We start from the raw sequence: 23,040 nt of genomic DNA on the forward strand, positions 1-23,040 counted from the left end.
GTAAAATACTGAGACTGAATTTTCAGTCTGATTAAAGAACAGAACGCTGTCAACAATCATGTGAACTTGGAAGCAGATACTCCCCCAGTACAGCTTGTGATAAGACAACTTCAGAGACCAGATCCTCAATGTAGTCTTGTGAGATCCTAGAGGTTCCAGCTAAACCATGACCTAATCCTGACCCACAAAACTGTGAGACTGTGAGATAAGTAAGTGATGTTTTAAGCCACCTAAATCTGTAGTAATACTGATACACAGAAATAAATAATACACCATGATCTGTCAGTCATTCTTTCAAGTACAAATAATATTGTATTTTTACAGGTAGTTTAGGTCACAATTCAGTCACACAGCTGCTTCTCTTCAAAACAAGCATGATACTTCAAAGAAGCACTTTAAACAAATGACCCAATTCATCAATAGACCATTACAGAAGACACATATTCAAGGGGCAGAGAGTTAACAAAATTAATAAATTTTAATGCTTCATTAGGAAATTAAGTATAATTGGAATATCTTTTAGTATGAATATATGGCAGGTGACTAATATGAAAACTATAGTACACTTCGGTGCCTCTGCACACTAAAGCACAAGAGTTAACCCACCACTGTGTTGGCATCAGCACAAATATTAATACATGGGAAAAAGCAAATTGTCTGTCTGATTATGGTGACAACTGTTGACTCCTAAACCACTAAAAAGAATCTTGGGGAACTCCTAGGAGCTGCACTGCCTCTCAAAAATTTTCCCAATAACACCTAGCTCAGTTTGCAATCTTAAATACTTTGCCATTTTACAATGTTCATGACAGATTACACTTCTATTTATGTTTTTGATAATATAGGCCCCAGTATTGTACCTAGCATATTACCTGATTTATTAATAGGTTGGTTAGTTAATTCCTGCAGTTATTATTTTGGGTACTAGTTGAGATATCATTAACATGGTAACATTTTCAGATGCTGATTAGATTTCTACTGAATAATTACCTATTACCGTGCAGATTTTTAAATGAGTATTGTTGATACTGATAAACAATATCCAATATCTTGAGCTGAATGTGTAGTTTCAGACACACTTACAGATTTAGTAAAAGGTTGAACAATAACAGAACTATTTGAAGATCTGGATTCAGGATGAAAACTTGCTGGTGAGGGAGCCACTGGATTTGATGTTGGATTCGTATAGTGTTGAGTTGTAGGCTTAAATGCAGCAGAAATACCTGTATATTAAAATTAAACAATATTTTGAATATATTTTTATATAACCAATTGTATCAAAAAGTTCTCTTTAAAATTAAAATAGCATAATAATACTGTACCTCGATTGAGTGCACCATTCTTTACTCCCCTTGCATATGAGCTAGGGTTCACTCTGTTCAAAATATCTATAAAAAATTTATTTATATTAATTTTTCAAAGGAAATAGATACTAACATAACAGAAATCATGTAATGAAAACATACAGGTTTCTGCAAGGAATGTAAGTTATTAAAGATAAAATTTTAGGCACATACATCTTTTTGTATTAAAGAAACAAAGAATATATCAGTAGTAACTTTTATGGAATAAGAATACCTTTCTTAATGTAACTCAAAATCCAAAAAAGTAAAATAATAATAAATATAACTATGTGAAATTCCAAACACTCTGCATGACAAAGAAATAATTCAGAGTAAAATTTTTCCAAAAATATATTTATGTTCAATATGTAATTGAAATATTAACTTTCCTTGAATGAGATAAGGTTGTACACACTCTCAGGTTCCTATGACTCCTTATCCAACCTCCATAGTCCATTCACAACTTCTAAAAGCCATAAAGTTTCATTATGGCAGAATCTCACCGGGAAAGGGAAGCTATCAGAGAATGTAGACTGAACAACTTTAAATTTACTTGAGTAACTTGTAAGCCAAGGGGTTTTAAACTTACCACTGTACCACAAGTCTGAGTTTGATATGCATTTGAGGGTCAGATTAAAGTTCCTAACTCTTGTGAACTCAATGACCAAACTAAAATTTGAAAGCCTAAACATGCTGGGGAAGGGCAAAAAACACCTTGAAAATCTGCCAAGTCTCATAAAAATGTCCTTCTTTTTCTCCATAGTAAAAAAGAACCATATTTCATTATTCTATAAAGTTCACATGAAGGTACAGTGATTTTCTGAAAATGGCAATGTAGTGCTCTATAATTAAGCACTACAGTAGTGTTACTGGAGAAAAAATTGCTCAATCTGACACTGTTTTTACTAAGAAATTCAAGATTAAACACTAAAAATATAAAAAAAAAATGGTTTAGCACTTTTTAGAGGTTGTAATCTATAAAATACAAGATTTTATCTTCCTGTATGACAGTTTTATATAAGTATTCAACTCTTATCCCACATGTTAAAATATTTTATGGCTTATACATAAAACCATAAAATCACTTAAATTTTTTGTATTAGTTCAAAAAAATGAATATTACTGGGGTTAATCCCCTTCTTAATGGAATTACTTTAACATACAGGGGCTGGTGCCGTGGCATAGTTGGCTAAGCCTCTGCCTGCAGTGCCAGCATCCCATATGAGCACTGGTTTGTGTCCCAGCTGCTCCTCTTCTGATCCAGCTCTCTGGGAAGGCAGCAGAAGAAGGCCCAAGTGCTTGGGTCCTTGAACCCATGAGGGAGACCCAGAGGAAGCTCCTGGCTCCTGGCTTCAGATTGACTCAGCCCCAGCCACTGCAGCCATTTGGGGAGTGAACCAGTAGTTAGAAGACCTTTCTCTCTGTCTCTCCCTCTCTCTGTCTGTAACTGTACCTTTCAAATAAATAAATAAAATAAAACTAACAGTGTCCTAGTTGAATACCATTAATACTCACAATCAGTATAAATTCAATTTGAGATTCTGAGTAACAATCAGTAATTAGGAAATAGTAATTAAGAGAATATATTATGCCCCACTATCAACAGAAAGCATGACATTATGCCTAATTAATTTTATAATACAAGTGGTATTCCACTTAGCACATCATAAGAGATTACCAATCTGCCATAAGGAAACAGTATTGAAAATTCAATCGGTTAAATAACTCTCCCTCTGATAAAACTGCATAAAAGCACCATTCAAGTCTACAGACAACAGAAGCAAGACCAGTCTCCCCGAAAATTTTAAAGTAGTCTCTTATTCACATTTGAAAGCATTATATTGTCCTGTTAACTAAGAAAACACAGAGAATGTTGCTTACATTACATTCTTTGGTAAATTCTCCTGGCTTAAAACAAACATACAAACATGAAAATAACAAGGAAAGAATAAATATTTTCCCTTTCTCTGAAATTTGTATATTACTTCTCTGCATTTTATTATATGCTTTTTGGACAGTGCTTTTGCTTTGACATTATAAAAATGTTAATTGCAATTACTCTAAGTTAAAGCTAGTAATCCATAAAGATTCTGTATAGGCAGGAGACTGTGCAATCATTCATAGTCTATTCATTTTTTAGCCATGTATAAAAGGCAATGTGATGAAGTCCGGATGTGAGAATTCACATCTGAGACTTACACAAACTCATTTAGTATATTTGAAATTTTAAGCAAAGCACTTCAAATTTTTCTTTTTCTCTACTTCTGGGTTTAAGTGAATAAAAAGGGAAAATGAACAGTTTAACAGGTTTACTCAGTTCCAGTAAAAATTATGATTTTCAATCTCAGAACATCTCCAAGGCCACCAACTAATCTTAGTACATGTTTCTTTCTTCATATCTGATATTTAATAACTTACTCCCCCCTAAGACCCAAAAAATTTGTTTTCAGTGGAAACAATAACTTACAAAACTTGGCTTCACTAAAGTAAATGCTTACTTGAAATTGCTGGTTTTGAACTTGATATCTCTCCAACAAAAATGGGTTCATCATCATCATCATCCTCAACCTCTTTTACTTTCTTCTGCCATGGTTCCAGCTCTTCTTCCTCACATTCCATAAAGAGTTCTGCCATTTTTGAAATATCTAATTTTCAAAAGGAAAGAAGCAAACCTTACTTTCAAAAAAATTTTAAAAATCATTTCAGAAATAATGATATATAAAATCTAATAATTTTATTAGCAATTTCTGAATTGTTATTTGTACTCAGCATATGACAACAGTGAGAAATTCAGAGTCTAACATATAAACTAGCAAACTTCAGATACATACATAGCAAGGGAGGGAGGGGTTGATGAGAAAGAAGAAAACAGTATTTACAATGGACAAAAAACTGAGGGACAAATTCAACCAAAATGAACTTCAGCCATATACCTGGAATATGATTATGTCTGCAAAAAATATTACACTTAACCATCATCAAGAAAAAAAGTATTAACAAAATGAAGATAAACAATAAGAAGCAACAGGTGGAAAATAAATAAAACTAGATTCTGGAATTCAAGTACAGAGCAAAGCAAGGATGAAGTGCTAGACTAAAATATAAGAAATGAGTGATACTTATTCCTTGGGCAAATCAGACATTTATCACCTGAAGAAAGTGATCAAAGCAGTACATAGAGTAAATATTATCATCTTAAAAATTCTGATAAAGTACACAGAACTTGTAGGAAGCATTTTAGTGCCTCACTCTTAAATATGAACAAACAACAAGCACCAGGAATTTTTATTAGAAAACCTCCTATCTAAAAGACAAAATTAAAAAACAATAAGATAAAAGGATCTTAAGGAAAAGAGATAATGCATAGGAAAAGAAAAATATTAGAGAAAATAAATTTGTATGCTTAGAAATATAAGAATGACTATAAAATGTAATGTTCAGAAAAACAAGCTATAGGATTAAAAATGCTATAGGCAAAATGTTTTAATACAGCTAAAAATAATCAAATGCTAGGCTGAGTGGATGTCTTCAGAGGTAGAACTAAAAGAAAAAATTAAATAGAGAAGATTGGCTTGTAAGACAATTAATTTCGAAAGTATAACACTCATCCAGTCATATTTGAAGAAAGGGAATAAACAGAAGGGGTAGGTTGTCAATCAAATAATTCAAGAAAAAACTCGCTAGGAGTTTTAAATTTCCTATATAGGAGGATACAGATCACTGGGCTGAAAGTGTCTACTAGCAAACAACACAAGAGCATCACAAAATTTCAGAGCAATGAAGATAAAAAGCATTCGAAGATATGAAATATGGCAAGGCTGAAACAAAACAGGTTTCTGTTTCAAGAATAAGAAATAAAGCTTGAAAAATTCTTACTAAAATTAATTTTCAACCTATAATTCTACACCTGATGAAACTTTTTAAAAACATGAAGGCAGAATATCACATAAGATATACATATACATCCTACATACTCTTTTCCAAAGAACCTGCTGTAGCATCCACCAAACACAAGACTAAATCATTAATAAAGAAAAAGATACAAGATGCACAAAGCATGGCATTCAACACAACACAATTCCCAGCTGGCTTGGATAACCAGTTAAGACAGTATCAAGAGAAAAGTATTTCAGAAGTAATATCCCTGGAGACCATAGAAAAGATGATTAAAAAGTAAACTTTAAGTTAACAAACAGGTTGTACTGTGTAGAAAACTAAATTGAGAGGTTACTGAAGGATGTGCGAACACTTAGTTACAGATTCTAATAAAAATAAGGAAGTGGAAAAATAAAATCAATTACTTGCAGGACAGTCCAAATACAATAAAAACTATTTTGATTTAACCAAAACCTGAGGTAACACCCATTCTAGTAAATACTTGAGGGAAAAGAGTAATTTTAGAAAGCTAAAATCAGGGGTCAGCATTATGGTTTAACAGGTAAAACTCCAAGTTCAAGACCTGGCTGCCTCACTTCCTCAGCTCCCTGCTAATGCCCCTGGGAAAACAGTGGAAGATGGTCCAAATGCTTGGGCACCTGCAACCATATGGAACACAAGAAGCAGCTCCGAGTTCCTGACTTTGGTATACAACAGCCCTGGCTGTGGCAGCCATTTGGGGAGAGAATCAGTGGATGGAAGATCTCTCTCTCTCTTTCTCTCTCTCTCTATATATATATTTCAAATAAATAAACCTTAAAAAAAAAAACAACTAAAATCTCATCTTCCACAATAGATCATAAAAAATGATTAAAATTAATGATGTGACACAGCACACATACATATCTTTGTATATGTAAGTACTCTTTGGAAATCTTTGGTAAAGCCATTTTAAGCCTTTTCAGATTATTCAATTTTTAAATTACGTGCTCATATTGCTTTAAGCTATAAGGAAGAGATGGAAACAGGAGGAACAGGTGAAGAGGAAGTGGGGAAGAAAAAGAAATAGAGTACTGAGGACCTAAAGTAATAGGAATGGAGATTGATACCAGTGTGCTTAGCCAGTAACATAGAGGAAGACTCCAAAAGAAATAAAAACCTCTAGGGTTCTGGCTTAGACAATATATCAATTCATCATTTAAATGCTGTCACTTCTAAAAGGTATTTTTTTTATTATAACACCGTTTCTGACTCAAAATGAATAGAGTTCTATGATATTAAAAGATACTAACTGAAGCAATGCCTTGGGAATGGCATAGAAAGAAAATGTAAATTAGGTGTCATTCTGAAAATTTTTTAAATTTTTCCCTTACATAAAAATATGACATGGGACTGGTGTTGTGGCATGGCAGGTTAAGCCCCTGCCTGGGATGCCAGCATCCCATATGGACACTGATTTTTTTTTAAAGTAAAGTAAAATTTATTTAGGTTGGAAACTTCCTGCCAGAGAGGCAAAGATGGGGGTTCCAAGAGAGGAAGACCCAAAGGAGACTGGTGGCAGTGGACTTTAAGTACAATTTCTAAGGGAAAAAAAAAAAAAAAAAGAAAACTTGACAGATTGCCATTGAGTTATCAGGAGGGGACAAAAGTCATCTAAAGACCTCATTTACAATTCTCCATCCTGTCTGGCCTGCTAAGAAGAGCTTCCTTGCTATTCTTACTGTAAAGAAGGAGGGCACCATGTTTGTTCTTATTAAAGATAAAGTTTCCAGGGAAGGAAGTAAATATTTTATACCTCAAATTCCACTGGGATCCTGTGGTGAAATGAGAAGGCCACGCCAAGATGGCCGCTGACAAGCAAGCGTCAGTTACTCACGAACGGCTTCGGAACCCACTTGGCAACGGAGCCTGCCTGGCAACAGGCTGTGATTGGTTAGGGCATAAACCGCCCCTTGACCAGATTGGCTACCTCAGCTATATAAGCTGCTGTACGAACTGAAGTAAATGAGTCTGCAAGCTGCTCGCCTTTGGCCAGTGTTTGCATGGTGACTCTGCGCCTTTTGCCCCCACTGCACTCCTCCTGCCTCCACCACACTCCTCCTCTCAGATAGAATTCACAGCAACAGGATCCCTTGATTATCTATTAACCCATCTGACTCCTCACATTCCCTTCTCCTGCAGATTGAAACCCCAATATCTGTTAGGAAGAACTGGGCAATGATCGCTCTGGCTGCTTCATGTTGAAAAGGGGCATCTTTGGGAAAGGAAAAGACAATGATTTGAGACCGAGATGCTCCACTTCTGATCCAGCTCCCTGCTAATGCACCTGGGAAAGCAGCAGCAGATGGCCCCCAAGTACTTGGGCCCCTGCACCCACATGGGAGACCTGGAAAAAGCTCCAGGCTCCTAGCTTCAGCCTGGCCCAGCCCTGGTGGTTGCAGCCATTTGGGGACTCAGAGGATGGAAGATCGCGCTGGCACTTGCTCCCCCTTCCCCTCCGTGTGTGTGTGTGTGTGTGTGTGTGTGTCTCCTCCTCTCTCTATAACTCTGCCTTTCAAATAAATTTTTTTCAAATCATTTAAAAAAGAGTCCCAAACTATTTCCTGGTCTAATGCTACTTAAATGTTTAATACCTCATTTACCAGAAAACAGCCCTTCCCATTTTCCCAAACGTCAACATCATGAACTTAACACTATTTTCATTAATTATATACAGCTTTTCAAGTCAAATAACTAAAAATGCCCATTTTAATTGGCAATTCATGGCTTACCATTTGCATATTTTATGTATTTGAAACACTGCTCTCATTGTGTACCTCAGAGGTAGTATCTATACTGCTGCTTCTACCCATAATATCCTTCCTCCTCACCTCTATGGTCTACATGGCTCAATATAGAGCACACAGAGAGTGGACTTGACATCCAGTGAATAGTTCAAATCTTCACTGCACCATTTCTAATAGTATGACTGCAGAAATCACTGGAGTCTATTTTCCACATGTATAATACACATATAACATGAAACTATAACAGAAGACATTTTATATTATATAGATTCAAGAAAATGCCATAAAAATATCTAACTTCAAGCAAATACTCAACTTTAAATCTGCTCTTCTTAACTCTTGATTCACATATAACTACCTCAGTGAATCAACAGATTTTTACCTTCTTTCTAATTCTGAACTACAATGACAATTCAAGGATTAACATAAATGATCTCAAACTGCTCACTATTTCCTTTGTGGGTCTAATCTCATATGTCAAAGGTCAAAACTGAGCTTTTATTTTTTATATTTTCCCCTACATGTTAGATGGAGAGTAGGTAACAGCACATAATAATGTATGAACTAAGTGACACTAAGCAATGCCCAATTTTAAATATTAGGGAGACCATTGAATACTGATAATAAAAGTATCATTTATACTCACTTGTTATATATTATGGGATGAACTGTGTTTCCCCAAAATTTATTTGCTGAAGTCCCAGTACTCAGTATCTCAGAATTTTGACTGTATTTGTAGACAGTATCTTTAGACATAATTAAGTTGCAAGTGAAATTACTGAGGTATGCTCTAATCCAATCTGATTGTGCCACCAGTAAAGCAGATTAGGACACAAATGCACAGAGGGAAGACCATGTAAACACCTGAGCAGAGATATCATCTCCAAGTCAAGGAGGGTTGGAGCCCATTGTTCATGGCCCTCAGAAGAAATCAACTCTATAACACCATATCCTTAGATTAAGGTGCCTCAAGAATTATGAGAAAATAAATTTCCATTGCATAAGCCACCCAGTCTATGGTATTCTGTTATGTCAAGGCTAGCAAACTAATGTAGTACAATACTAACAGTAATACAAAGGTCTTTCCTATTCTTTTTAACAGGGCTCTATGATTGTTAACACAATCAGGATATATCACTGAGGGAGGAAGAAAACATCAAGATACATAATAGCTGTATAATTTTATTCAGAAACAATTTGGATTTTGTCTATGCATAAAAGAAACCCAAGTGATTATGTATACCCAAGGGATTATGTATTCCAAACTGATAACAGAGAGAAAACATTTCATTTCTGCTTTACTCACTTCATTTATATTATGTTTTTAGGTGAGTATTTATTACATTAACAATTCTAAGTGTTTTGTTTTTTAAGAAAACTTAACCCACCTCTCAGCCTCTCCCCTAAATCAAATTTACACAAATGCCACACATAACTAGTATCAGTCGTGGCAGTAACACTTACTTTTTGGTTGAAAAGGGTTGTCGCCCATCAAGTTGCAGAGTTGACTTTCTGTAAATTGTCACCTAAGTACTGACACATGACATCAGTCAATTTCATTAGTTACTTTAAGTAACATGAAATATTGAAACATGAAACTTGGATTCTTGGATCTAATTTTGATCGCTTCACTCACCATGTGACTCCAGACACAGCAGAAATCAATATCTACGTTTTCCTTCCTACAAAATAAAGATACCTACAATTAGGGTTCATTTTGTTAAGTTAGATCTATATTTATTTAATTTTTTCCTATAAAAATTTAATTTTACATTCAAGATATACATGTAACTCATTGTGCTCATTCCTAAATAAACCAAATTTAATAAATAAAACAGTGACCATGAAACAGTTTGTGGCAAGCCCCAGCTCCATGACCAGGACATGGCTGAAAAAAATAAGATTCAGGCAAATGAACTGGCCTGTCAGATAAGTTCATTCCAAAATGGCATCTAGATTAATGGCTACTCAATCTCCAGGCTCATTATGCTTCATTATAATGCATTAACATAGTAAAAATCACTCCCACTCCAACCATGACAGATTACTATTGCCACGGCAACCTAAGGAACTGACCATAAGGAGAGAAGAGGTGGATCTCTAATACCTAGAATTCACTGCCCATTTCCCAGAAACAAGGTGAATATTCTGTCCAGATGTATAAATTTCCTGAACCCCAAAAAATGGTGAACCACATCTATCTATTAAGTGGCCCAGGTTTTTTTCCCCACTTCCTTCAATAAAACTCAATTGCTATTCACTTTGCTGGCTCAAGACTGATTTCTCGCCTTCACCTGTCAGGGCTTGTGTCCACGGAGGAGTCCCCAGCTGTCTGGTATCAGTTGCATTAAGTACTATTTGAAGCAATCTGATAAATTTGTAAATTAAAAATATTTTGTGGGGGCCAGCATTGTGGCACAGTGGGTAAAGCTGCCACCTGCAGCCCGCAAGTCATATGGGCACTGGTTTAAGTACCAGTTTCTCTACTTCCAATCCAGCTCCCTGCTAATGTGGCTGAAAAAGCAGTGAAGGACAGCCCAAGTGCTTGGGCCCCTGCACCCACATGGGAGACCTGGAAGACTCTCCGGGCTCCTGGCTTCCACCTGGTCCAGCCCAGGCCATTGTGATCATTTGGGGAGCAAAACAGCAAATGTTTTGCTCTCGCTCTCACTCTCTGTCTTCAAATAAATAAAATAAATCTTTTAAAAAATAAGTATTATTTTGTAAAAATGAATAATAACCCCATAATATATTCTTTTAGTGAACCTGACTTCTGAAATAATAAGGGACATTAGTCCTTACCTGTTCCATTTCAGAAACGAATCTAAATATTTCTATAAGAAAACAATTTTAAATAAATCTTGAGTTTACATTTCTCTAGTTTTTTATTACTAAGTGAAAAGGAACAAAAAACTGGTTGAAATATTTCATCATAGATTCATTCAAAAATAAACTACTCATTGCCCTCTGTATGCAAGAAACATGCTAAGTTCTAGTAGAAACCAAAGGTAAGTCACAGTCACAGCTTTCAGAAGCATACAATCTATTATGTCATAATTCATTGGGCTTTTAACAGTATTATCAAAAAAACTATCACAAAGATACACTTGAATTGCATTATTTGAACCACAGATTTGTTTGGGGAATTCTTATGTTCATCCAACATCAAATATTTTTCATCTTTGTCATTTTATTTGAAAGGCAGAGACAGGGACAGAGAGATCTTATATCTGCCAGTTCACTCCCCAAATATTGGTAAAAGCTGGGTTCAGGCCCCACGCAACAGCATCAATTTTAAAAAAAAATAAACATTTGTTTTAAAAATTGCTTTAGTTACAAAGAAAAAAGGTAAAAAACTAGACACTGGAAACCAAAAATACTGAAATACAAAGATAATTCAATCTTCATATTCCTTTTTCCTCAACCTGACAAAAGAAAATTTTTTTTTTTTTTTTTTTTTTTTTTTTGACAGGCAGAGTGGACAGTGAGAGAGAGAGACAGAGAGAAAGGTCTTCCTTTTGCCGTTGGTTCACCCTCCAATGGCCGCCGCTGCAGCCGGCGCACCGCGCTGATCCTGGCAGGAGCCAGGAGCCAGGTGCTTTTCCTGGTCTCCCATGGGGTGCAGGGCCCAAGCACCTGGGCCATCCTCCACTGCACTCCCTGGCCATAGCAGAGAGCTGGCCTGGAAGAGGGGCAACCGGGACAGAATCCGGCGCCCCAACCGGGACTAGAACCCGGTGTGCCGGCGCCGCAAGGTGGAGGATTAGCCTATTGAGCCACGGCGCCGGCTCTTTTTTTTTTTTTTTTTTTTTGACAGGCAGAGTGGACAGTGAGAGAGAAAGACAGAGAAAGGTCTTCCTTTTGCCGTTGGTTCACCCTTCAACAGCCACCGCAGCCGGCGTGCTGCGGCCAGCGCATCACGCTGATCCAAAGCAAGGAGCCAGGTGCTTTTCCTGGTCTCCCAGGGGGTGCAGGGCCCAAGCACTTGGGCCATCCTCCACTGCACTCCCGGGCCACAGCAGAGAGCTGGCCTGGAAGAGGAGCAACCGGGACAGAACCAGTGCCCCAACCAGGACTAGAACCCAGTGTGCCAGCACCGCAGGCAGAGGATTAGCCTATTGAGCTGCGGCACCGGCCTCCTGCTTTCCAATTTCCAGAATATCTGTAGTGAATTAGTCCAAAGGAAAAAAAATGCTGTTTTTTCCCAGAAAATTTTTATTTAAGGAATATAAACTTCATGAATTTCATAAGTACAACTTTAGGAACACAGTAATTCTTCCCACCACACACATTCTCCCATGCCTCTTACTCCTCCCTCTCCTATTCCCATTCTTATTGCTTACTAAGATCTATTTTCAATTAACTTCATACACATATGATTAACTTTGTTTAAAGAGTTCAATAAATAATGAGAAAAAAAAAACTGTTCCTCACCAGTTAAGACAAAGGCTGTTCAAAGTCATTACATTTCAAAGTGTCAATTTCACTTCTATAGATTAGCTTTTATTATTATCTATTATTTTATTATTTATTTTATTTTTGCTCTATTATCACAGGTCAGGGAGAACATATGGTATTTGTCCTTTTGGGATTAAATACGATGTTTTCACTAAGCATGATGTTTCCCAGTTTCATCCATTTTGTTGCAAACGACAGGATTTCATGTTTTTTTTACTGCTAGTAAATTCCCATAATTTCTTTTTTTAAAAGATTCAGTTATTTTTATTTGAAAGGCAGAGTTAGAGAGGCAGAGGCAGAGAGACAGAGAGAGAGAGAGATCTTCAATCCACTGGTTCATTCCCCAGATGGCCACAATGGCCAGAGCTGTACCAATCTGAAGCCAGGAGGTTCATCCTGGTCTCCCATACAGGTGCAAGGACCCAAGGACTCATAAGGGATGCAGGTGCTGCAGGCAGTGGCTGTACTCACTATATCATAGCACTGGCACCCCATAATTTCTTTATCCATTCTCCAGTCTATAAGCATTTGGGTTGGTTCTGTATCTTAGCTATTGTGAATTGAGCTGCAATAAACATGGGTGTACAGATAATTCTTTCATATGTTGATTTCATTTCCCTTAGGTGAATTTCTAGGAGGGGGATGGTTGAGTAATATGGTAGATTTATATCTATATCCAGATTTCTGAGGTATCTCCATTCTGTCTTCCAAGTGGTTGGAACAGTTTACATTCCTACCAATAGTGGATTAGGGCACCTTTTCCCTCACATCCTCACAAGCCATTTGTTGTTTGTTGATTTCTGTATGAAAGTCACTCCAATGGGAATGAGGAGAAACCTCATTGGGGTTTTCAATTGCATTTCCCTGACAGCTAGTGATCCTGAGGATTTTTTTCATGTGTCTGTTGGCCATTTGTATTTCCTCTTTTGAAACATGCCTGTTTAAGTCCTTTGCCCATTTCTTAACTGGGTTGTTTGTTTTACTGTTGTTGAGTTTCTTGAGCTCTTTACATGTACTGGTTATTAATCCTTTATCAGTTGCACAGTTTACAAATAATTTCTCCCATTCTATCAGTTACCTCTTTATTTTACTGAGTGTTTCTTTTGCAGTGCAGAAGCTTCTCAATTTGATGTAATCCTATTTGTCAATTTTGGCTTCGATTGCCAGTGCCTCTGGGGTCTTTTCCAAGAACTCTTTGCCTACGCCAATGTTTTACAGGGTTTCCCTGATGTTCTCTAATAATCTGACGTTATAGGATCGTGGATTTAGTTCTTTATCCATTTTGATAGAATTTTGGTGTAAGGGATAAGGTAGATGTCTTGCATCATATTTTTGCATGTGGAGATCCAGTCTCAGCATCGTTTATTTAAGAATCTGTTCTTGCTCCAGGGATTGATTTTATCTCCTCTGTCAAAGATAAGTTGGTCTTGGATACGTTGGTTGATTTTTGGCATTTCTATTCTGTTCTATTGGTCTATCAATCTGTTTTTGTACCAGTACCAGGCTGTTTTGATTAGAACTGCCCTGTCATATTTCTTGAAATTTCGTATTGTGATGCCTCCAGCTTTGAGTTGTAGAAGGTTGCTTTAGCAAACTGCATTTCCATATGAATTTCAGCATCATTTTTTTCTGTATCTGGAAAGAATAGTCTTGGTATTTGATTGGTTATCACACTGAATCTATAAATTGTTCTAGCAGTATGAACATGGAAGATTTTTCCATTTTCTGGTGTCCTATTTCTTTCTTTAATGTTTTGTAATTCTCATCATAGAGGTCTGACATCCTTGTTTAAATTTATTCCAAGAAATTTTTTTGTAGCTACTGTGAATTGATCTTAGAAGTTCTTTCTCAGTGGTCGCATTGTCTGTGTATACAAAGGCTATTGATTGTTGTGTGTTGATTTTTATACCTTGCCACTTTACCAAACTCTTATAAGAGTTCCAATAGTCACTTAGTGGAGTCCTTTGAATCCCCCATAAATAGAACCATGTCATCTGCAAATATAGTATAGTTTGATTGCCTCTTTCCCAATTTGTATCCCTTTGATTTCGTTTTATTGCCTATGGCTCTGGCTAAAACTTCCAGGACTATATTGAATAGCAATAGTGAGAGTGGGCATCATGTTTGGTTCCAGATCTTAGTGGGAATGCTTCCAAATTTTCCTTATTCATTAGGACACTGGCCATGGGTTTGTCATAAATTGCCTTAACTGTGTTGTGAAATGGTCCTTCTAAACCCAATTTCCTTATAGTTTTCATCATGAAAGAGTGCTCAATCTTATCAAATGCTTTTGCTGCATACCATGGATAAATCCCACGTGGCCCAGGTGAATGATCTATCTGATGTGTTGTTGGTTTCAATTGACTACTATTTTGTTGAGGATTTTTACATCTATGTTCATCAGGGAAATTGGTCTGTAGTTCTCTTTTTCTGCTGTATCTTTCTCAGCTTCAGGAATTAAGGTGATACTGGCTTCATAGAAGGAGTTTGGCAGGATTCCCTTCCTTTCAATTGTTTTGAATAACTTGAGAATTGGAGTTACTACTTCTATAAATGTCTGGTAGAATTCAGCAGTGAAATCATCCTGGGCTTTTTGTTCTTGGGAGGGTCTTTATTACTGATTCAATTTATATCTTGGTTATTGGTCTATTTAGGTTTCCTAAGTCTTCACGGCTCAATTTAGGCAGGTTGTATGTGTCCAGGAATCTATCCAATTCTTCCAGTTTTCCCAACTTGTTGGCACACAGATCTTTGGAATAATTTTTGATGATTCTTTTATTTCTATGTTGTCTGTTGTTTCATTTACTTTTCATCTCTAATTTTATTGATCTGGGTCTTCTCTTTCTTTTTGTTGATTAGTTGGGCCAATGGTGTGTCAATTTTATTTTTTTGAAAAAAAAAACTGCTCTTCATTTTGCTGATCTTTTGTATTATTTTGATTTCAATTTTGTTTACTTCTTTTCTAATTTCAATTATTTCTTTTCACCTACTAGTTTTGGGTTTGGTTTGTTGTTGTTTTTCTAGATCTTAAGATGTATTTATAACTCATTTATTTTGTGCCTTTCCTACCTTTTGATGCAGGCAACAACTGCTATAAACTTTCCTCTTAACACTGGTTTTGCTATATCCCATAAATTTTGATATGTTTTACTGTCACCTTCATTTGTTTCCAGAAATTTTTATTTATTTTGATTTCCTCAATGACCAACTGTTCATTCATGAGCATGTTGTTCATTTTCCATGTTTGCTTGTGTTCCAGAGATTCTTGAGTTGTTGATTTCCAGCTTCATCCCACTGAAAAGATATAGGGTATGATTTCGATTTTTTTCGAATTTGCTGAGACTTATTTTATGGTCTAGCATGTGAACAATCCTAGAGAAAGTTCCATGCACTGATGAGAAGAATGTGTATTCTGCAGCTCTAGGATTAAAAGTTCTATAGATATCTGTTAGGTCCATTTGGTCTATAGTGTCAATTAACTTTACTATTTCCTTGCAGATTTTCTGTCTGGTTGATCTGTCTGTTGCTGAGTGGGATACTGAAGTTCCCCCTTACTACTGTATTGGAGTCTATATCTCCCTTTAGATCCATTAACATTTCTTTTAAATACCATGTGCCTTGTAATCAGGTGTATATGTTAATAATAGTCACATCTTCCTGTTGAATTGTTCCCTTAATCAATACATACTGCCCTTCTTTGTCTCTTTTAACAATTTTTGCATGAAAGTCTATTTTGTCTGATACTAAGATAGCTACACCAGCTCTCTTTTGGCTTCTGTTAGCATGCAATATCTTTTTCCAACCTTTCACTTTCAGTCTGCATGTATCTTTGTTGGTGAGAGGTGCTTCTTGAGGCAGCAAATAGATGGTTTTTTGTTTTTTTTTAATCCATTCAGCCTGGCTGTACATTTTAACTGGAGAGCTGAGGTATTTACATTCAAGGTGACCATTGATAAGTAACGACTTTACTTTTAACTGTACAAATTATTACTGCAGGGCATGTACTATGGCATAGTAAGCTAAAGCCCCCACCTGCAGCACCGGCATCCCATATGGGCACCATTACATGTAACAGCTGCTCCTCTTCCCATCCAACTCTCTGCTTCTAGTCTGGGAAAGCACTGGAAGATGGCCCAAGTGCTTGGGCACCTGTACCCATTGGGAGTCCTGGAAGAAGTTCTGGTTCCTAGCTTCAGATCAACTGAGCTCTGGTCGCTGTAGCCATTTAGGGAGTGAACCAGCAGATTCTCTGTCTCTCCCTCTCTCGGACTATAATTCTACCTCAAATATGAATAAATAAATCTTTTTAAAAAGAAGCCTTTAAAAGTAGAAATTACTACTACAAATATTTAAAGATTGATTACAGGAGACCCCAATGAATCTTGGGTTTTAATAAATTCCCCCAGGTCTGAGGTCTGACTAAATCTTTAACTCGATTTAAATAGTTGTAGCTTGTCCCTTAACTAGAATCAATGTAATGCTTATGTTTAGATAAGTACATGATAATTCTTGCTCAGCATTAAGGCATTTAGCTATCAAGAATACAGAAAAAGTTTCAAGGGTCTCAATTACATAGTCTGTCAGACTCATATATACTTTTATTAAGTGATCATATAAATTTCTATCAGCAAATGCTTCACAATTTTTGTGGTAAGGCAGGGAATTCTGTAAAAGGTTAAATCAGATACTAAGGAAGTGGAATACAGAGAAAAGATAAGCACTGAGGATCTCAAAGTATGAAAGTTCTCAAAGGGCCGGCGCTGTGGCATAGCAGGTTCACGCCCTGGCCTGAAGCGCCAGCATCCCATATGGGCGCCAGTTCAAGACCTGGCTGCTCCACTTACAATCCAGCTTTCTGTTACGGCCAGGGAAAGCAGCAGAAGATGGCCCAAGTCCTTGGGCCCCTGCACCTGTGTGGGAGACCTGGAGGAAGCTCCTGGTTCCTGGCTTCTGATGGGCGCAGCTCCAGCCATTGTGGCCAATGGGGGAGTGAACCATCAGATGGAAGACTCTCTCTCTCTCTGCCTCTCCTTCTCTCTCTGTGTACTTTCAAATAAAATAAATAAATAAATAAATCAAGAAAGAAAGAAAGAGAGAGAGAAAGAAAGAGAGAAAGAGACAGAAAGAGAGAGAGAGAAAGAGAGAGAAAGAGAGAGAAAGAGAGAGAGAGAGAGAGAGAGAGAGAGAAAGTTAGTTAGTTCTCTAGCTTATGTAGCTCAGAGTTGGAGCTAAAATGCCCAGAAAGTGAGAGAACACTCTACTTCAGCTACGGAACTCAGGAACATATTTCATGCTCATGTTTAATACATGAAGGGGCTACAAAAAGTTTGCACTATCAGAATTACAAGATAATAGAAAAGGAAAAGCATCTGGCACAGGAGTTAAGATGCTGCTTAGGACATGTACCATTACTGGGTGCCTGGGCTAAAGTTCGAGATCCGCTCTCAACTGCAGTTTCTTGCTAATGCGTACTGTGTGAAATAGCTTGTAATGATTCTACATGGATGATCAGATTACGTTCCTGTTTTCTGCCTGGCCCAGCCCTAGCTGCTACAGGCATTTGGGAGTGAACTAGCCATGGAAGATCCTTCTCTGACTTTCTCTGTCTCTCTGCCTTTCAAATAAAATGAAATTAAATAATACAGTTTTGAAAGTTGCTTTAAGATAATGAGCATTTTCCATGAAATTTTTGAAGCCTCCTACTATTTCATAGGAGGAAAATTAATTCCAAGATCTCACAGATCCTTTAGAATACAATCCATTAGCTTTGGAGACTGTTCACATAATTATAATTCCTATTCTATTAATTTTTTTCAGCTCTTATAGATCTAAAATTAAGTTGTATATAAGGATTTTTCCCCTACAAAATAATGTTTTAGAAATCAATGGCTGAGTGAATTAAGCCAGTCCCAAAGGGACAAATATCATATTTTCTCCCTGATCGGCGACAATTAACAGAGCACCAAAGGAGAAACCTGTTGAAGTGAAATGGACACTATGAGAAACAGCGACTTGATCAGCTCTTGTCCTGACTGTTGATGTACAATGTAATACTTTATCCATTTTAGTATTTTTTTTTTGTTCTAGTACTATTGGTTGAACTCTGTAATTAACACACAATTATTCTTAGGTGTTTAACTTTTAACTGAACAGTGATCCCTGTTAGGAATCTGGAAAACATCATGCTGAGTGAAATAAGCCAGTCCCAAAGGGACAAATATCATATGTTCTCCCTGATCCATGACAACTAACCAAGCACCAAAAAGAAAACCTGTTAAAGTGAAATGAACACTATGAGAAACAGTGACTTGATCAGCCATTGCCCTGACTGTTGATGAACAACTTAATACGTTATCCCTCTTAGTAGTTTTGTTTGTTTGTTCTACTTAATAGCATTGGCTGAACTCTTTAATTAACACACCATTATTCTTAGGTGTTTAAAGTTAACTGAAAAGTGATCCCTGTTAAATATAAGAGTGGGAATAAGAAAAGGAGGAGATGTACAGTTTGGGACATGCTCAAGCTGACTTGCCCCAAACAGTAGAGTTAGAAACATACCAGGGGATTCCAATTCAATCTCATCAAGGTGGCATGTACCAATGCCATCTCACTAGTCCAAGTGATCAATTTCTGTTCACAATTGATCATAATGATGGGACTAAGAGTCAAAGGGATCACATAAACAAGACTAGTGTCTGCAAATACTAACCGATAGAGGCCGGCACCGCGGCTCACTAGGCTAATCCTCCACCTTGCGGCGCCGGCAAACTGGGTTCTAGTTCCGGTCAGGGCGCTGGATTCTGCCCCGGTTGCCCCTCTTCCAGGCCAGCTCTCTGCTGTGGCCAGGGAGTGCAGTGGAGGATGGCCCAAGTGCTTGGGCCCTGCACCCCATGGGAGACCAGGATAAGTACCTGGCTGCTGGCATTGGATCAGCGCGGTGCGCCGGCCGCAGCGCGCTGGCCGCGCTGGCCACTGGAGGGTGAACCAACGGCAAAGGAAGACCTTTCTCTCTGTCTCTCTCTCTCACTGTCCACTCTGCCTGTCAAAAAAAAAAAATACTAACAGATAGAATAAAAAAGGGAGAGAACGATCCAACATGGGAAGCGAGATACACAGCAGACTCATAGAATGGCGGATGTCCTAAACAGCACTCTGGCCTCAGAATCAGCCCTTAAGGCACGTGGATCCGGTTGAAAAGCCCATGAGAGTATTTCAGGCATGGAAAGCCAAGACACTCTGAAAAAAAAAAAATTACCTAAATGAAAGATCTCCACGAGTGAGATCCCAGTGGGAAGAACAGGTCTTCAAAGAAGGAGGTACCTTTCTCTGAAGGGAGGAGAGAACCTCCACTTTGAATATGACCTTGTCTAAACAAGATAAGAGTCGGAGAACTCAAGGGGCTTCCATAGCCTTGGAAACTCATGACTGGTGCATAGGGAGATTACTGATGCCATAAACAAGAGTGTCAAGTTGTAAAGTCAACAACAGGAGTCACTGTGCACTTACTCCTCATGTAGGATCTCTGTCCTTAATGTGCTGTACATTGAGATTTAATGCTATAACGAGTACTCAAACAGTATTTTTCACTTTGTGTTTCTATGTGGGTACAAACTTTTGAAACCTTTACTTAATATATGCTAAGTTGATCTTCTGTATATAAAGAGAATTGAAAATGAATCTTGATGTGAATGGAAGGGGAGAGGGAGCGCGAAAGGGGAGGGTTGTGGGTGGGAGGGACATTATGGGGGGGAAGCCATTGTAATCCATAAGCTGTACTTTGGAAATTTATATTCATTAAGTAAAAGTTAAAAAAGGGAGAAAAAAAGAAAAAAAAGAAATCAATGGCAATATGGGTCTAAATTTCTTAACTGTTTTTTTAAAAAGATTTATTTATTTATTTTAAAGAGTTATATAGAGGAGATGCAGAGAGAGAGAGAGGGAAAGGTCTTCTATCCAATGGTTCACTCCCTAATTGGTCGCAATGCCCAGAACTGCGCCAATCTGAAGCCAGGAGCCAGGAGCTTCTTCTGGGTCTCCCACATGGGTGCAGGGACCCAAGGACTTGAGTCATCTTCTACTGCTTTCCCAGGCCATAGCAGAGAGCTGGATCGGAAGTGGAGCATCTGGGGCTTGAGCCAGTGCCCATATGGGATGCCGGCTCTTCAGGCCAGGGCATTAATTCGTTGTGCCACAGCGCTGGCCCACATTAACTGTTTGAAAACTTCACTTTTATCCATTGATAGATGTCACATAATCTTTCTTTGTTAAATAACATTGGTAATACATGTGATATTGTACATAGCATATACTTTGTCCACAGTATGTGCTATGTAGTAGTCTTATTTTAAAATATTTGTTTATTATTTTATTTCAGAGGTATAGTTACAGACAGTAAGAAGGAGAGACAGAGAGAAAGGTCTTCCATCCACCGGTTCACTCACAAATGGCCATGATAGCCAGAGCTGGGCCAATCCAAAGCCAGGAGCCAGGAGCTTCTTTTGGGTCTCCAACATGAATGCCATATCACCTCACAATTCTAGCCTCAGGATGTTAGCTCAGCTGATGGACCCTAGTTTATTCCAGTCCAAAAAATTCTAGTTGTATAATTTAAACATCAAAAAAATAGTAAAATGTGAAGAAAAAATTGCCAGATTCAAATTCTGCCTCAACCACTTATTAGCCCTATGACCTTAGACAAGTTAAACTCTATGCTTGGTTTTATTGATGTATGTGTGTATTTAACAGTACTTATTTCATGGTATTAAAATAAAACTTAATGAGATAATAATAATAAAGCACATAGTTCCAATGCCTGGCACACAGAAACCTGTCAATAAATCTTAACCATTTTTAACTCTAGGCTAAATCTGATTTAAAGAACTTCAAAAACTAATATCAATTCTATTATCATATTGGAACTTACACGCTATCAGCTAAGCACTTACAAACCATTGTTTTATATAATATCTTGAGTACAGGGCCGACGCCGTGGCTCACTTGGCTAATCCTCCACCTGCGGCGCTGGCATCCCAGGTTCTAGTCCCAGTTGGGGCGCCGGGTGCTAGTCTCGGTTGCTCCTCTTCCAGTATAGCTCTCTGCTGTGGCCTGGGAGGCCAGTGGAGGATGGCCCAAGTGCTTGGGTCCCTGCACCCACATTGGAGACCGGAAGGAAACACCTGGCTTCTGGCTTTGGATCAGTGCAGCACTGGCCATAGTGGCCATTAAGAGAGTGAACCAATGGAAGGAAGACCTTTCTCTGTCTCTCTCACTGTCTATAACTCTATCTGTCAAAAAAAAAAAAAAAAGATCTTGAGTACAAGAATAGGCATTGTGCAGCAGTTAAGTCGCCAATTAGGATGCCCACATCCCACATCAGAATGTTTAAGTTCAGCTCCTCCATTTCCAATACAGATTACTGCTGATTCACATTCTTAGAAACAACAGATGATGGGTCAAGCACTTGGGTCCCTGCCAACATAGATTGAGTTCTGGGCTTCTGGTTTCAAAACAGTCCAGCCCTGGATGTTCTAGGCATTTGGAGAATGCATAATAGCATTTGAACTAGTAGATGGAAGATCTCTGTCTCTCTTTCTACCACCCTCTCTGCCTTTCAAATAAAACAAATTAATAAACAAAAATTAAAGATCTTTAGTACAGTCTCATGACAAAATTTTAACTTTATAAATACATATTCTGGAAAGTGGCTGTCAAATCTATCCTTTCAAATTTTAATTGTTTTAAAAAAAGCATTTCTTGAGGCTGGCACTTTGGCACAACAAGTTGAGCCACCATCTGTTGTGCCAACATCCCATATAGGCACCAGTGCAAGTCCTAGCTGCTCCACCTTCAAACCAGCTCCTTGCTGATTTGCCTGGGCAAGCAGTGGAAGATGGCCCAAGTGCTTGGGCCCTTGAACCCATGAGGGAGACCAGGATGAAGCTCCTGGCTCCTGGCTTTGACCTGGCCAAGCATTGGCCATTGCAGCCATTTGGGGAGTGAACTAGTGGATGGAAGATCTCCCTCCTCTCTCGTTGTAACTCTTCCAAATAAATAATCTTAAAAAAAAACAAAAACTTTCTAATAATATTAATTGTCCTTAGAATTTCAAAAAAAGTATTTCTAAATTAAATATATATATATATCTACACAAGAATTGTTAAACTCTCATATAAAGATTACGCATAAAATTATCAACAGTTATTATATCAGTATATTATTAGTATACTATTTACTATATATTTTATATATACTATTTATATATACTACATATTTTTATATATATTTTATATATATTTATAATTTATATATAGTATACTATTTATAATTTATATATATTTATATAATATAATTTATATATAGTATATAATTATATAATTTATATATAGTATATATACTATATACTACTTACTACATATTTTATATATAAAATATGTACTATATATTATATATAATTTATATATACTATATATACTATTTATGCATACTATTTACTATATATTTTACAATATACTGAAAAATAATCTAATAAAGCAAGTAGTTAACTTAAAAAAACAAACATAAAAATTAACAATCTTTTT

The 23,040-nt window shown here is 37.2% G+C and overlaps 1 protein-coding gene across 18 annotated transcripts in view; it reads right to left on the minus strand.

Annotated features, from left to right (window-relative positions):
- ZNF280D (zinc finger protein 280D) overlaps positions 1 to 23,040 on the minus strand; it is a 127,109-nt gene that overhangs the window by 77,840 nt on the left and 26,229 nt on the right. For 10 of the 18 annotated variants that reach the window (XR_007910184.2, XR_011380918.1, XM_017347998.3 and 7 more), the window contains 5 exons: positions 9,642 to 9,687; positions 9,470 to 9,538; positions 3,842 to 3,988; positions 1,323 to 1,388; positions 1,084 to 1,223 (listed from right to left, as the gene is read on the minus strand). Coding sequence is in view for 15 of the 18 variants with exons in the window: in XM_017347998.3 (XP_017203487.3) it covers positions 1,084 to 1,223; positions 1,323 to 1,388; positions 3,842 to 3,988; positions 9,470 to 9,497 (381 nt within the window). In the remaining 3 variants the exon portion in view is untranslated. The remainder of the gene's footprint in view (positions 1 to 1,083; positions 1,224 to 1,322; positions 1,389 to 3,841; positions 3,989 to 9,469; positions 9,539 to 9,641; positions 9,688 to 23,040) is intronic. The other 8 variants (XR_011380917.1, XM_070054237.1, XM_002717719.5 and 5 more) reach the window with 3 other exon arrangements.

This window comes from Oryctolagus cuniculus, chromosome 12, assembly GCF_964237555.1.
Source record: "Oryctolagus cuniculus chromosome 12, mOryCun1.1, whole genome shotgun sequence".
In the NCBI taxonomy this organism is placed as follows: domain Eukaryota; kingdom Metazoa; phylum Chordata; class Mammalia; order Lagomorpha; family Leporidae; genus Oryctolagus; species Oryctolagus cuniculus.